Source organism: Echinops telfairi, unplaced genomic scaffold, assembly GCF_000313985.2.
Source record: "Echinops telfairi isolate 266 unplaced genomic scaffold, ASM31398v2 ScPeMD7_2565;HRSCAF=3150, whole genome shotgun sequence".
NCBI lineage: Eukaryota > Metazoa > Chordata > Mammalia > Afrosoricida > Tenrecidae > Echinops > Echinops telfairi.
The window spans coordinates 8,482,056-8,495,286 of record NW_022106463.1 but is presented as its reverse complement, the minus strand read 5'-3'; the positions used below and the strand labels follow the sequence as shown (position 1 = coordinate 8,495,286).

Below are 13,231 nucleotides of genomic sequence, written 5' to 3'. Positions count from 1 at the left end.
TCTGAGGTCCTACACGTTAGGTAGAACTGGTTTCTCAGGATGAGGCTCTCCGCATGCCCTCTGTGAGCCCGGGGTCTGCACAGGTCTCAGAAAATGGCACACTGGGGGAGAAGCCAGACAACCTCGGTGTCCTCGCTGAGCAGTGGTGGGCGCGAACCGCCGGCCTGGCAGTGAGCAGCCCAGCGAGGAAACGCAAGGTGTTCATGTCCATCACGACAGGGAAGAACCAATGCCCAGGCCCCCTTTGTCTCAACCCAGCTTGGAAGAGCGCTCCCCTTTCTGACGCTCTGGTCCACACCGTGAGAATCAAAATGCCTCCGGTCTGGCATGCCTCGTTTTTTGGCCAGTGCCTTGGAGACGGCACGGCCTGGGCTCAGTCACTGCAGAGCCCTTGATGGCTTCCGGGTCTGGTTAGAGATTCTCTCCCGCGCTCTCTGGGGTCGCTGGTGCAATAGTTCTTTTAAAAGCTGTTTTCTAAATGCTGGATAAAAAGGGTGAACAGTCCAGCCCCACCCCACTCCCCCTGGTGGAAGTGCTAATCTCTCGGGGCCCACCCCCGGCAGATACGGGGTAATTGTGTCACCGTGTGCAGTTGCCATTGGTATCCCCATGCCAGCGCATGCTGTGAGGGACAAGCAGGTGCAGGGGATGAGATGACAGGGTCAGGGACTCCATGCATGTGACCTGGGCACTGAGGGAGACCGCTGTCTATCAGTGTGCGACCACAGAAATGGAGCTCCACCAGGGGGTGGATCAAGCCAGTCCAACAGTCTCTGTGTGTGTGCACGCGTGTGCACGTATTCACACCCTGCAGGCACAAGTGTGTTTGCAGTTGTGTGTGTGCTTATGCATGCTGCATGTTTACGCACAGGTGGCTGTGTGTGCGTGTTTTTGCATGCGTGCCGAGGTCAGCAGTTTGAACCCACCGCCCACTCTGTAACTGGGAAAGATGAGGCTGTCTGCTCCCGTAAAGACCAGCAGCCTTGGGAACCTGTGGGAACAGCTCTCCTCTGTTCTAGTGGGTTGGTTGCTAAGAGCCAGCATTGGCTTGGTGGCAGACGCTTTGGTTTGGGTTTGGGGGACATGTATGTGTGTATGTCTGTGTGGTGCCTGTATGTCGTGCGGTATGTGTGTGTATGTATTGTGTATGTACATGTGTATGTAGGTGGGACGGGCATGCTGGAAGGGCAGAGGGCAGATGGAAAGGGAGTCTTCAGGATTGGGGAGCATTCTGGGCGGAAGTCCATAGAGCCTCCCTGGCAGGCTCGGACAAATGGGGTGTATTCTAGGGTTTTGGCATAGTTCCATGTGGTGGAAGTGTGCGCTCGTTGTTCGTCTCTGTGTGTGCTGGGATCACTCGTGCTCCTGGGTGGCTTCGTGGGTGGGCCAAGCCTTGTGATGAATGCTGTAGGTGTCATAACACATGGCTCTTAAACCAGGGGGCTTTAAAAAGTGTGTGGAAGAATAAGGTGGAGAGACCCTGGCATTTTCCCACATGCGCTCTGAGAGCAATCCTGCTGCAGGAGAAGACAGGGATTTCTCACTAGAAGGAGAGCGGTCAGACCGCACCGGCCGGGGTGGGAATGGGGAGCCCCAAAGGAAGACATGTTGGGGGGATTCCGGCTCCCATGGGCTCCACTGTAAACTCAGACTGAGAGGGTGGTGTGCAGCACCCAGATGCCTCCTGAATGCCTTTGTACTGCACCTGCTGGCCCCACTGGGGGCTTGGACAGGAAGGTGAGTTTACATCCTGTGATTTCTTGGAGTCCCTGCGGCACATGGTTAAGAATTGGGCTGCTAACCACAAGGTCAGCAGTTTGGAACCACCAGCAGCTCCTCGGGAGAACGATAAGGCTTTCTACTCCCATAAAGAGTCGGTCTTGGAAACCCACGGGGGCAGTTCTACCCTGTCCTATAGGGTCGCTGTGAGTCGACATCGGCTCGATGGCAGTGAGCTCAAAGTGAGCCTGCTTGCGCCGAGAAGCTAGATTGCTGGGTGGAATATTCTAGAACGCTTGCTTGAGTTTATCCTTTGGGCAGATAGCAGCAGGCTGCCCTGCTCTCCGGAGGCGTGTCCTGGTGGGGAATGAACACGGTGCGGTCAGAGGCATCACTGTCTGGTACACTCGGAGTAGATTTGCAGAGGAGATGGATTGAGAAGCAAAGTAGATCAGACACAGCCTAAAAGCCCAGAGCAGTGAGGAGATGGTACCCCAAAGGATGCCCCAACCCCCCACCACTTTCTTGCTGGATAGAGCGGTTGCGGTTCCTGGATGTAGAACGAACGGTGGAGCAGATCCTTTGCGGTGTCTGCCGGCCAAGAGGGGGACCCGGCTTTACCGCGTCCTTAGCATGAGCGTGAGGCGCGCTTCCTGTGCATACTAACTGCATCTAACCAGTGTCCCCCTCCTCCCCCCTGTCTCGCATGCTCTCTCTCTCTCTCTCTCTCCCCCTGCCCCGGACACCAGGAGCAAAAGCGTGTCGACGGTACCACCCGCGAGGTGAAAAAGGTTAGAAAAGCCCGGAACAGACGCCAGGAGTGGAACATGATGGCGTATGACAAAGAGCTGAGGCCCGACCACAGGCTGTCTCAGAGCGGGGGCCACGGCGCCTCATCCGAGGGGTCCCTGTCCCCAGACACTAGGTGTGTGTGACACTGCGACCCCCCTCAGCCCCACCCCCACCCAGGCCTCAGGGTACCCCTCGGTTTCATCACCCATGGGCACTGGCTCTCGGCACTCCGGAACTTTGCGCCCAGAGCACTTCTCCCTGTGGGGACTTGAGGCAGCCCTCAAAAGCAGCGGTGGCTTTGGGTGGCCGCCTGCTGGGACCTCCCATCTCATGGACTTGGGGTGTGTTCTTGGAGTTGCCTGGTGTTTGGGAGGCCTGAACTTGCGTTTGCTCGATGTTAAGGATCTTTCACCTCCCGCTGGAAAGCGGGGCTGTCACTGAGGGTGACTGTGCTGCTCTTCCCAGCCGCCCTTTTAAAGCACGCGATGGGCCAAAGAAACGTGTCTCTCCAGGTAACTCAAGAGGAGAATGTTGGTGGAGCGTGCCTTTTTTGTTTTGTTTTTTTTTAGCGATTTGGAGTGTGCCTAACTCTTCTTTTTCAGTAATTAGGTTGAAGTATCTCTTGCAGGAGGAGCCCTGGTGGCGCAGTGCTTAGGCATTGGGCTGGGATCCGCATGGTCCACAGTTCAAAACCACCAGCAGCTCCCCCCCGAGAAAGACTGGGCTTTCTGCTCCCGAGAACAGTATGTCTCGGAAGCTTACGGGGCACTGCGAGCCAGCACTGACTCCGGGGCAGTGAGCTGTCTCTTGCAGGTGACCTAGTGGCTCAGTGCAAGGTCAGCAGTTTGAAACCACCAGCCACTCAGCGGGAGGAAGACGAGGCTTTCTGCTCCCCCACAGGGACAGTCTCAGAAACCCACAGGGGCGGTTCCACCCTGTCCTAAAGGGTCACCGGGAGCCGGCATTTCCTCAGTGGTGGCGAGTTGAGTGTTTGGTCTTATTTCCTGCAGGTGTGACGGTGTGGCCAGTAAGCCTTGTTTATCACAGGAGGTGTTCCTAGGGTGACGGGGCACCATTGGTTTTAACCTTGTGGACTCTTTCTCCTCTGGCCAAGTGGTAGTTCTTCCAGGGGCGGCCATACCCCGCCTCCCGCCAACACTTGGCCACCCAAGTGAGTGGGGAGCTCTCAGAACTCGAGACATTTCAGGAGCAGCAGTGTCTTCAATGCGTGCCGAGTTGGCCTCCTTGGCCTCTTTCCACCTGTTTGCTCAGGAAGGGGCCCAGACTCGGACATATGAACACCCCAACCCACACTCACTGCCATCGAGGCCACCGGACTCACGGCGACCCCACAGGGTGGAGCAGAGCTGCCCCTGTGGGCTTCCGAGACGTTCAGGACTTTGCAGGAGAACATAGATTCCTCTTTCTCTAACTGTTGACCATGTGGTTCCCAGTTCAATGCCAGCCCACGACATCACCAGCACGCCTACTCAGACCTGTGGAAGATGTTTATTAATAAATATTCACATAAGGGGAGATGTAATTTGGTGGTTTACAGCGCCCGTAAATATACCCACCCCACTGGCAAGCAACAGGATGGGAGCACGTTCCAGGCAGGAGTTTTCTGACCAGGCCATTTCTCTGTGAAAGACGTGAGCATCGTTGGAGATTTAACTGGGTTTTAGCCTCAAGTTTTAAGGGGCCCTCATGGCATAGTGATTACCCATTGGTTCCTGCAAGGTCAGCAGTTCAAACCCACCAGCCACTCTCTGGGAGAAAGAGAGGCTGTCTGCTCCCGTAAAGATGTCTAGCCCCAGAAACCCACAGAGACCGCTGAGATGAGAGAAGGTACCCAGGAGCTGGAATCCACTTGATGGCAGAGAATTGGGTTTGTTGAACCTCAAGGTTGAATTTCAATGTCAGTTTCATTTCTCTGTACAGTTCTGCTTGTAGTTCCCTGGGCAGCAATGGGCTGTCGTGAGAAATAACTTGAACTTCGTGTTTTCCTTTCTGTCAGCTTGCTTCACCTTCCCCCTCCCTCACCCCCCACTAGGTTATGATGGTCGGCTTATGCAGCACATACTTTCATTTTACCAACTCCACATCCTTTTATTACCATGGTTCACACACGTACCAAAAAAGGTTGGGGGGAGGGAGTTCTCCTCCCAGAGTAAAATGACTGCTCTTCATCCTAGCCCGGGAGATTAGACTTTTCCAGGTATAAAGTGGAAGGTCATTCCAGGGACATCATCTTCTGCCTTTGCATCTGTGTTGATTAGCTAGGCCTTTACCCCCCTCACTTTTCAGAACACAAAGGGTTTGCATTTTCAGGCTTAAGAATTCCATTTATATTATTGCCCGTGGACTCTGGGGGGGAAAACAAAACAAAAACAAACCTGTCTGTATTAGTCTGGGTACTTTAGAGAAACAAATCCACAGAAACTAATGTATAAGAGAGAGTTTTATATAAAGGTTAAGTGTGCATTAAGAAAACATCCCAACCCAGGGCTGCCCAAGCTCACAAGTCCAACATTAACCCATATGTCCAACACCAGTCCACAAAGTCCTCCTCCATCTCACAAAACACACACAACAATGCCGACTGCAGGAGGAAAGCCGAATCAATGAACGTGTAAGCATCTCAGCGCTGGCAGGGGTCTCCACATCGTTGCTCCAGCACCCAGGGCTGCATCGGGGTAGGTCCATGTGGCTTCTCCTTGGGGATATCTTACAGGAAGTGAGCCTTGCAAGCTGAAGCAGGGAACTGCTAAGGCAGCTGCACCCTGGTGCGACCATCACAAAGCAAGAGACCCGAGGACTAGAAAGGAGAGGCTCACTGAGCCATTTATCCCTTTGCCCTTCAATTAACCCCACATGTGTTTATCAGCCAGGTTGGCACAATAAACTAACTACCTCACTGTCTCAGTGCCATCCAGCAGGCCCCTGTGGCAGGGAGCGTGGTCTCCCCGGCTCCCCAGGCCGCCATCTTTGCAGGAGTGGGCCGCCAGATCTCTGGTGCGTACAGAGTGGCTGGTGGCTTTGAACCCACAACTTCGTGTTTAGCATGCAAGCATTACAGAGAGCTAGATAAAGAGGTGTAGCTATAAATACATGGATTGATAACAGTTTATAATCAGTCATTGTGGTCAGGTGCTATCGAGTCAGCTCCCAGACACAGCCACCGCAAGCCCGAAAGAACAGAACCCTGCCCCGTGTGTCCTGCGCCGTCTCACGATTGTCCTTTTGCTGGAGCCCAGGGTCGCAGCCACTGTGTCCATCCATCTCCTTGAGGGCCTTCCTCTTTGTCGCTGCCCCTCCACTTTACCAAGCAGGATGTCCTTCTCCAGGGACTGGTCTTTCCTAATCACATGTCTAAAGTGGGTGAAACGAAGTCTCCCATCCCTGCCTCTAAGGAGCGCTCTGGCCGTACTTCTTCCCAAGCAGGTTGACTCGTCCTCTTAGCGGTCCATGCTACTTTCAGTATTCTCTGTGCTTCCATCATAATCCCCTAAATTAACGCCATTGTTTTTATTTTTCATTGTATGACGAGGCGCCGCTTTTTCTTATCTTCAAATAACTCGTTGATCCCATTTGGGAATTACAGTGACAAACAGATGCCCGAAGCCCCACCATTGGAAGCGATCATCCGTGCGTGGCCTGCGCCCTGGAGCCTGTGGGGTGCGGGGTCCGGGGCTGACTTGCTTTTCAGGGTGCCGTCTGACCGCTGGATGTGTGGGAACCGTCTGTCTTTTGTCTCTGCCTTTACACAGCCAGGTTCCGGCCTCACTGCTTAATCACATCACTCTGCAACCTCTGTACATAACACGGTCTGGAACCTCCCGTCCTCTGTGGTCTAGCCTGTGTTTCCTACGCCTCAGGTGGGCAGGCCCGTGGGCTGCATCCCCCTGCCTCACTGGAAGGCAGGCGGCCTTGGAGGGCAATGGAAAGACTTGTCCGGCTGTCCCGCTGGCCTTTCCTGTGGCCTGTGCTCCCAGCCAGCTGGGCGGCTCTCTGCAGCGGGCACATCAGGAGTGGGCCATTCTCAAAGCAGTGCAGTGAGACTTGGGCAGCAAGAGGTGACCATGCCGAGCTGCCCCCCCCCCCCCAGGGAGCTGTTTGCCCACCCCTCCCTGGCCATTTGCTAGGGACATGGGGGGAGGGAGGGGCTGATCATCTCTGTCTCCCCTCACCTCCCTGCATGCTCCACTCTAGCAGGTCGCCGCTGTGAGGTGTGTTCCTTTGAACTGTCCCCTGACCTCTGTGGGGATGTGAAGTCTTTCCCACGGGGTGGTATGGTCTCCAGGCTGACCCCTTTTGCCGCCACCCTGGGGGACCTGCTCAGGGTGCTGGCTCCGCTTTCTCTTCATCTTGCCCTGTCTAATGAGGCCCTGTCTGGGTGCTTTCTGTCCCCATCAGCAGGAGACCGCCCCGAGAGCCAGGCCGGGCTGCTGGCCTTGTCCATGTTGCCACCCCCTCAGGAGAGCTCCGTCCTTCTCTGGAGCTGCAGGGTCCTTTCCTATGGGAAGTAGGGCAGCCCACACTCCAAGGCAGGCACTTGCGGTCAGGCCCGCTCACTCAGTGGCATCTAGGGGTTTCCCTTTCCGTGTTTTAAAATCTCGACGTAGGAGGTCAGCAGTTCAAACCCACCAGCCACTGCCTTAGAGAAAGGAGGCTGGCTGCTTGGAGGGGTTGGGGTAGGGGGGAGTTACAGCCTCAGAAACCCCACAGAGCAGTTCTGCCCTGCCCTGTGGGGTCACTAAAGGCTGAAATTCACTGGTCAGAGCATGCCGGCACCACCAGTTACGCACTCAGCGGGAGAAAGCCCCGGTGGTCCTGCTTTCAGTCAGTATGACCGCCAGGGACCCCGAGGGGGCAGCCCCCAACAGTCAACCTAGGTGTGGGCCAGGCCCCTTGCACACGGAGATGATTCTTCACTCCCTCCCTCACTGCAGTTGGTCCAGCTCACAGGACACGCTGCACACACCCAGGGTCCAGCACTCACACCTCCCCTAGGGGACAGGAGAGGCCACTGCTGTCACACCTGCCTGATGCCAAGCGACCCTCCCACTGGGAGAGCCCCCGCCCCGTTCCCGCGTGCCCCCTCACACCCCCAGTGTGTTTCCGCCTGTTCCCTCCAGAGAGAGAAGCACAAGCTGAGCCCCCACCGGACCCAGCAGCTCAGCGTGAGGAAGGTGCGCACGAGGAGAGAAGAATGGGCCCGCAGGAAAATGGGCGTCGAGTTTATGAGCGATGCCCCCCGGGCCCCGGCGCAGGCAGGGCGCCCGAGGGAGGACACGGTGCCCAGAGGGTTCGTCCTCTCGATTTCCCTCGGGCCCCAGCCCTGCTGCCCCCTCGCTTCTGCGGACACAAGTGGATGTCGTCCCCACATACTGACAACTGCGTGCTCTGTAACCCGGCGCAAGGCCGCTCATTACTAACGCCTCTCCCACCCCCAGCTCTGCTCCCCACCACGGTGGGCAACTAACGGCTGACCCCTCCCAGCCTTCCAGCTTCGTCCCCAGCTGCCGGTGCACAGAGAGGCCAGGCCGTGAGTCGTGGCCTCACAACTTCCTGCGTTCCGGAACCCGCGGGCTCTCCACGTGCCGTTTCTCTCATCACCCCAGCTCACCCCCACTCCGTCCTCGCCAACGACAGGCCGCGGGTCTCGGGATCCCTGCCACCCCATGTCCCCTAGACATTGCCCTTAAGGGAGGCGGGCAGGGGTGGGGGCCGGGCCCCTGCTCTGGTTGCTTGGCTCGCCCACTCTAAACTGTGACCCGGCTCCATGTAACACCGGGCTTTGCCGCTGCCCAGTCCTGACCCCCGCCGCTTCGGGCGGGCGCGCCCACCCGGACCGTGCGCCCATGCTGCGCGCAGCCATCCGACCGACGGACGGATGAACTTCATTTACGCGCCCCCGCCCCACTTTTCTCCGTTCAGATCCCACGCCTCCGACGTGACCGACTACTCGTACCCGGCCACCCCCAACCACTCCATGCACGCGCAGCCGGCCACGCCTGCCTACGCGGCGGGCGACGGGACCCAGCACTGGGCGGCCCCCGACCACGAGTGCCGGCCGCCCTCTGCCTCCGCCAGGCACGTGGCGCTCAACAGACCGCAGCAGCCACCGCCGCCGCCCCCACCGCAGGCCGCAGACGGCCCCCAGGCCGTGGCCCCCGCGGACTACGGGTGAGTCGGCTGGCTCGCATGCGCGGGGCTCAGCCCTCACGTGGGACCCCTGAAGCACCTCTGCAGAAAGGCCTTGCACTCGCCTGGGGAACCGCCCCCTGCCCCGTGGAGCCCAGTTTCTCTTGGAGACACGCCAGGGGCCCAGCACCCCACTTGGTGGCCCTTCCATGCTGTCCTTGTTTTAACGTGAGGTGTCAGAATTCAAACAGCCGCTTGGTGCTTGGGAGGCGACCAGGGTGCGGGCAAGAATGACTGGCTGCCCCCCCCCCCGCCCCCCGTGGTTACTTACAGCAGATTCTCCGCCGGGGGCCAGCAGGTGCTGTGTGTGTCACACTGCCCTCCCCTTGATCCTTAGAGATGATGTGCTGCCCTCGTGGGTTGCACGTTGGCCTGTTGACCTGAAGGCCGGCAGTTCAAATCCATTAGCTGCTCCGCAGGAGAAAGACGAGGCCGTCTGCTCCCGTAAAGAGTCACCATTTGGCCTTGGGGGCATGGGGGAGGAGGGGCAGTTCTACCCCGCCCTGCAGGGCGGCCATGCGTACGTGCGTGCGTGCGTAGGAAGGACTGGACAGCCGTGGGCGGGGCCCTGGGGCACGTGGCCCCCACCGCTGTTCCTGGACAGGCCCCTTCTGTTCGCTAGGCTGCTCCCGGCCCAGATGATGGAGTACTACAGCCCTTCGGGCCCACCGCCGCCTCCCCCGCCTCCGATGATCCCTTCTGCACAAACTGCCTTCGTCAGCCCCCTGCAGGTCCCCGCGCCGGCCTCCTGCCCCGCCCCTCCACACCCGCCGCCTGCGGGGCTCCTCGCCACCGCCCCGCCCCCACCAGGACCCCCACCGCCCCCACCAGGCCCTCCCGGGGCCGGCGCCTCGCTCTCGCCCTCCCCAATGCACGGCCCCCAGGGAGCCGCTGAGACCAAGCGTCCCGAAGCCACCCAACCACCCATCAGCGACGCCCGCAGCGACCTCCTGGCCGCCATCCGAATGGGTGAGTGGGGCACCCCTCACCCCCCATCCCTCTACCCTAGGCAGTCCTGTGTGCGCAGAGTGCCCAAGAGAGGGCTGCAGAACCCGAGGGGTGGGGCTGACCTGGGCCTTCGATGGCCAGGAGCCCTGCTGGCACTGTGGGAAAGCGCTGGACTGCTAACTGCCAGGTCAGCGGTTCTAAACCACCCGCCTCTGCAAGGGAGAGAGACTCCACTAGTCAGTCACAGCCTCGGGAACCCACTGGGGCAGTCCTACCTTGTCCCAGGCAGTCAGAATCTACACTGCAGGACAGTGGTGAGTCTGGTTCGGGCTTTAGGGAACAGGTAGGATGCGGAACTTGGGGGCCAGGGGAGCTAGGTACACTTGGGGCCTGGTGTTCTAATCTAGAACCCAGAACCCCTTTTCAGCTGTGAACACACCACCACCACCACCACCTGTGTGAGGGGGCTTCAGAGTGTGTGTGTAAAATGGAATTCAGAGTTAATGGGATGTTTTTCCCAAGAACTTTTTGAAGTCCCCGAGCCTGTTCCTGGAAGAAGGATAAACTGCCCTTGTTCCTTTGGGGTGCCAGCCTGGGAAACCCACAGGGCGGTCCCCCCCTGTCCTCAGGGCCGCTGTGTGTCGGCACCGGCTCGATTGTAGTGAGGTTGAGGTTTGCTTTGCTCATGCATTCCCCGGTGTGCTGACTGTCAAGCTGATCACCGGGGTTCCCGCCCAGCAGCTTGCTCCGCTGGGGAAAAACAGAGGCCACCGTGTGCAGGCCTCACAATGAGAGCCTGGCACACCCTCTGGGCAGCTCTGCCCAGCCCTGTAAATTCTCTGTGGGTTAGTCGACCCGACAGCAGGGGGTCTGGTCACGTTTGGTGGTGGCACACGTTAAGCAGGAGGAGGAGGAGGCTGGGGTGACCGTCTGCTTTTGAGGGTTTCCCAGGCTGTTGTCTCTACAAGAGCAAGACTGCCGCATGGTTCTCCCAAGCTGCTGGCAGGCTCAAACCTCTGATCTTGCGGTCGGCAGTCCACGAGCACCCCAGGCTGGCTCTCTCTGGGGTGTCTGAGAGTCATACTCTACAGTGATGGCCAGAGGTCAGTAGGTGAGTAGGTGGCGTGGCTAGTGGCCACCACGGGAGTGCGGGAGTGCGCGCCTCCAGCACTCTCTCCGTCCATCTGTCTGCACGTGGTGCTAGGACCTGGTGGTTCATGCGTCCCCAGGCCATTGACATGCGATCGAAACGAAGTGCCCTTCCTGTGGGTGGCTCCGAGCTTGCACACCTTCTCCACGTAGCACGGCCCGTGCCCCCAGTCCCCCCCCATGCCCTCTGCTCTCCGTGCCCGGGAGGGGCCGTGGCCTGACCCGCTGCCCTTCGTGCCTGCAGGGATCCAGCTGAAGAAGGTGCAGGAGCAGCAGGAGCAGGAGGCCAAGCGGGAGCCCGTGGGGGACGACGTGGCCACCATCCTGTCCAGACGCATCGCCGTGGAGTACAGCGACTCCGACGACGATTCGGAGTTTGACGACAACGACTGGTCAGACTGAGGCCGGCGGGCCCTCCCCGGGCCACCGGGCAGGGTGGCGAGCTGAGCCCAGGCCCGAGGCTCCCACCCCCACTCCACCCACCCCCGCTCTCCAGTAGTGGTGTCAGCACCCCCTTAGCTTAGCGACTTTTGTTCTCATGACATGGTACTGCTTTTGCACAGCCCCTGGCACATCCCGTGCCATCCTGAGCGTCACTGGCAGAGGCGAGTGTCAGTGCCCTGCAGCCATGCCCCACCCTGTGCCCGCCCGCTGGGGTCTAGCGGACTCCACTTCCTCCCGGGGCCTCCAGAGGCACGGCCGTGTGCCTGTGAGCAGCCATCCCCCAATCCTTTCTCTCGATCATTCTTTTCCCTTCCGTGTGTTTCAAAGAAAAGCTAGTGAGAGAGAGAGGGTGAGGTAGTGTGCGAGGAACATGGAAGGGTCTCCCTCTCCTGTTCTTGCCCAAGTACAGCCCCCAGGTGATGCCAGCGTCCCTCCCACCAGCCCAGTCCCTCTGTGAGCGCTTGTGAACTGTGAGAGAGCCCGTGGGACGCGCCCTTCCCTCTGCCGGCCCCACCCCACCCCCAGCAGCTCAGTCGTGATTGTGGCAGGGAGAAGGGCCTCTTGTCAGTGGGGGGGCATTGGGGTGGTCCCCCAAACTCCTGAGCACCGGTCCACCTTGGGCATATCCTCCTGAAGCAAGTGCAAGTTATGAAGGGGCCACTGGAGTTTGTGTCCCAGGCGTGGGCTGCAGGTGGCTTCTCACTCCACCTGGCCTGTCCGACCTAACAGGAGGATGGAGCCAAGCGGCGGCTCCGCAGCAGGAAAATTCTCTGGCCATGGGCCCCTGGTGGCCCAGGAAAGCCTGTGGGGGCAGTTGGTCTTCCTCAACCCCACGTCCCCCCGACATTCAGGCCAGGCTGAGGGAAGCTTAGATGCTCAGGGTTAGGCCAGGCTCGGGCATGCGCCCGGGTCAGAGAAGCACACGGTTCTACTTCCTCGACTCGGGCACAGTAACTTCCGAATTACCTCATGGAGGCGTCACCCCACTAGACCCCCTAGCTGTCACTCCATCACCTTCCTGCCCAACCCGCCTTCCCCTCCTGCCCAGACACACCCCACGGCCACCCTAGGGCTCCCAGGGGGTGGGGACTTGTTATCCTAGTTGAGACCAAGCCTGGAACCCTCAAGATGGAGAGCTAGATGCAGGAATCGCTGCTCATGTAGATTCAGTAGATGCCCCGACTGCCCACGGCATTGACAGCAGTTACGACTTCACACATGTGTCGAGACACTGACTAAAGAAGCCTTGCACACTTAGGTCACTTCAGACAGCTTGTGGGGATGCGCCACGGCCACTTAGGGACACTGAGGTGGAGAAACCCGAGCTGGGGATGGGGTCACTGCAGGGGACCAGCCCAGCCACTGGAGCATCATTGGTGCATCTTTGGCAGACTCCTGCTTGGCGGTAGCCAGTCCTCCCCTTGCACAATGGGTTCAGACACGCAGCCTTTGCCACCGAGCACCCATGGGTGGTCCCCATCCAGAGGCTGCCCCAGCCTCGTCACCCCACTGGCTTCTAGGAAATGGCAGAGAGAACAAAGACAGGCCAGCTGGGGGGTCTCTGTGGAGGGTCCTCATCTCCCAGATGAGGCCCCTCATCAAACTGAGACCCGGGCCTTTCAATTGACCAGGGAAACCCAACACTAAAGTCCACCTTCCTTCCCAAGAGGCCTTCCCTGTTACCAACCCCCCTACCCCAGCCGCCGGAAGAAACATCAGGAAGCCTATTTCACACTGACAGGCACTGCGTTTTTACGCGCAGCCATTAGGAGCCGGGGGATTTTAAGTGGTCCCACCCTTCCACCCATTTTCTGGTCTCCCTGGGTCGGTTTTAGTGCGGCATCTGGTCTTGTAAGCCAGCCTCTGGCACCGCAGGGACTGGACAGAGGGGAGATGGCAGGATCACACAGCAGCACACGTTAGCTATGAGAGCCCGCTGTGGGCCACCCCCCCCACCACAGGACACACAGTT

General features: G+C 59.0%; 1 protein-coding gene across 2 annotated transcripts in view; it reads left to right on the top strand.

Moving 5' to 3' along the window:
• WASF3 (WASP family member 3) overlaps positions 1-11,824 on the top strand; it is a 37,127-nt gene extending 25,303 nt beyond the window's left edge. Inside the window, exons 6-9 of one of the 2 annotated variants that reach the window (XM_013007918.2) lie at positions 7,650-7,819; positions 8,452-8,700; positions 9,341-9,687; positions 11,060-11,824. In XM_013007918.2, the coding sequence (XP_012863372.1) occupies positions 7,650-7,819; positions 8,452-8,700; positions 9,341-9,687; positions 11,060-11,217 (924 nt within the window). In that variant the 3' untranslated portion in view covers positions 11,218-11,824. Of the gene's footprint in view, positions 1-2,468; positions 2,645-7,649; positions 7,820-8,451; positions 8,701-9,340; positions 9,688-11,059 lie in introns of both variants that reach the window. The other variant, XM_004715404.2, reaches the window with a different exon arrangement.
• The last annotated feature ends 1,407 nt before the right edge of the window (positions 11,825-13,231 follow it).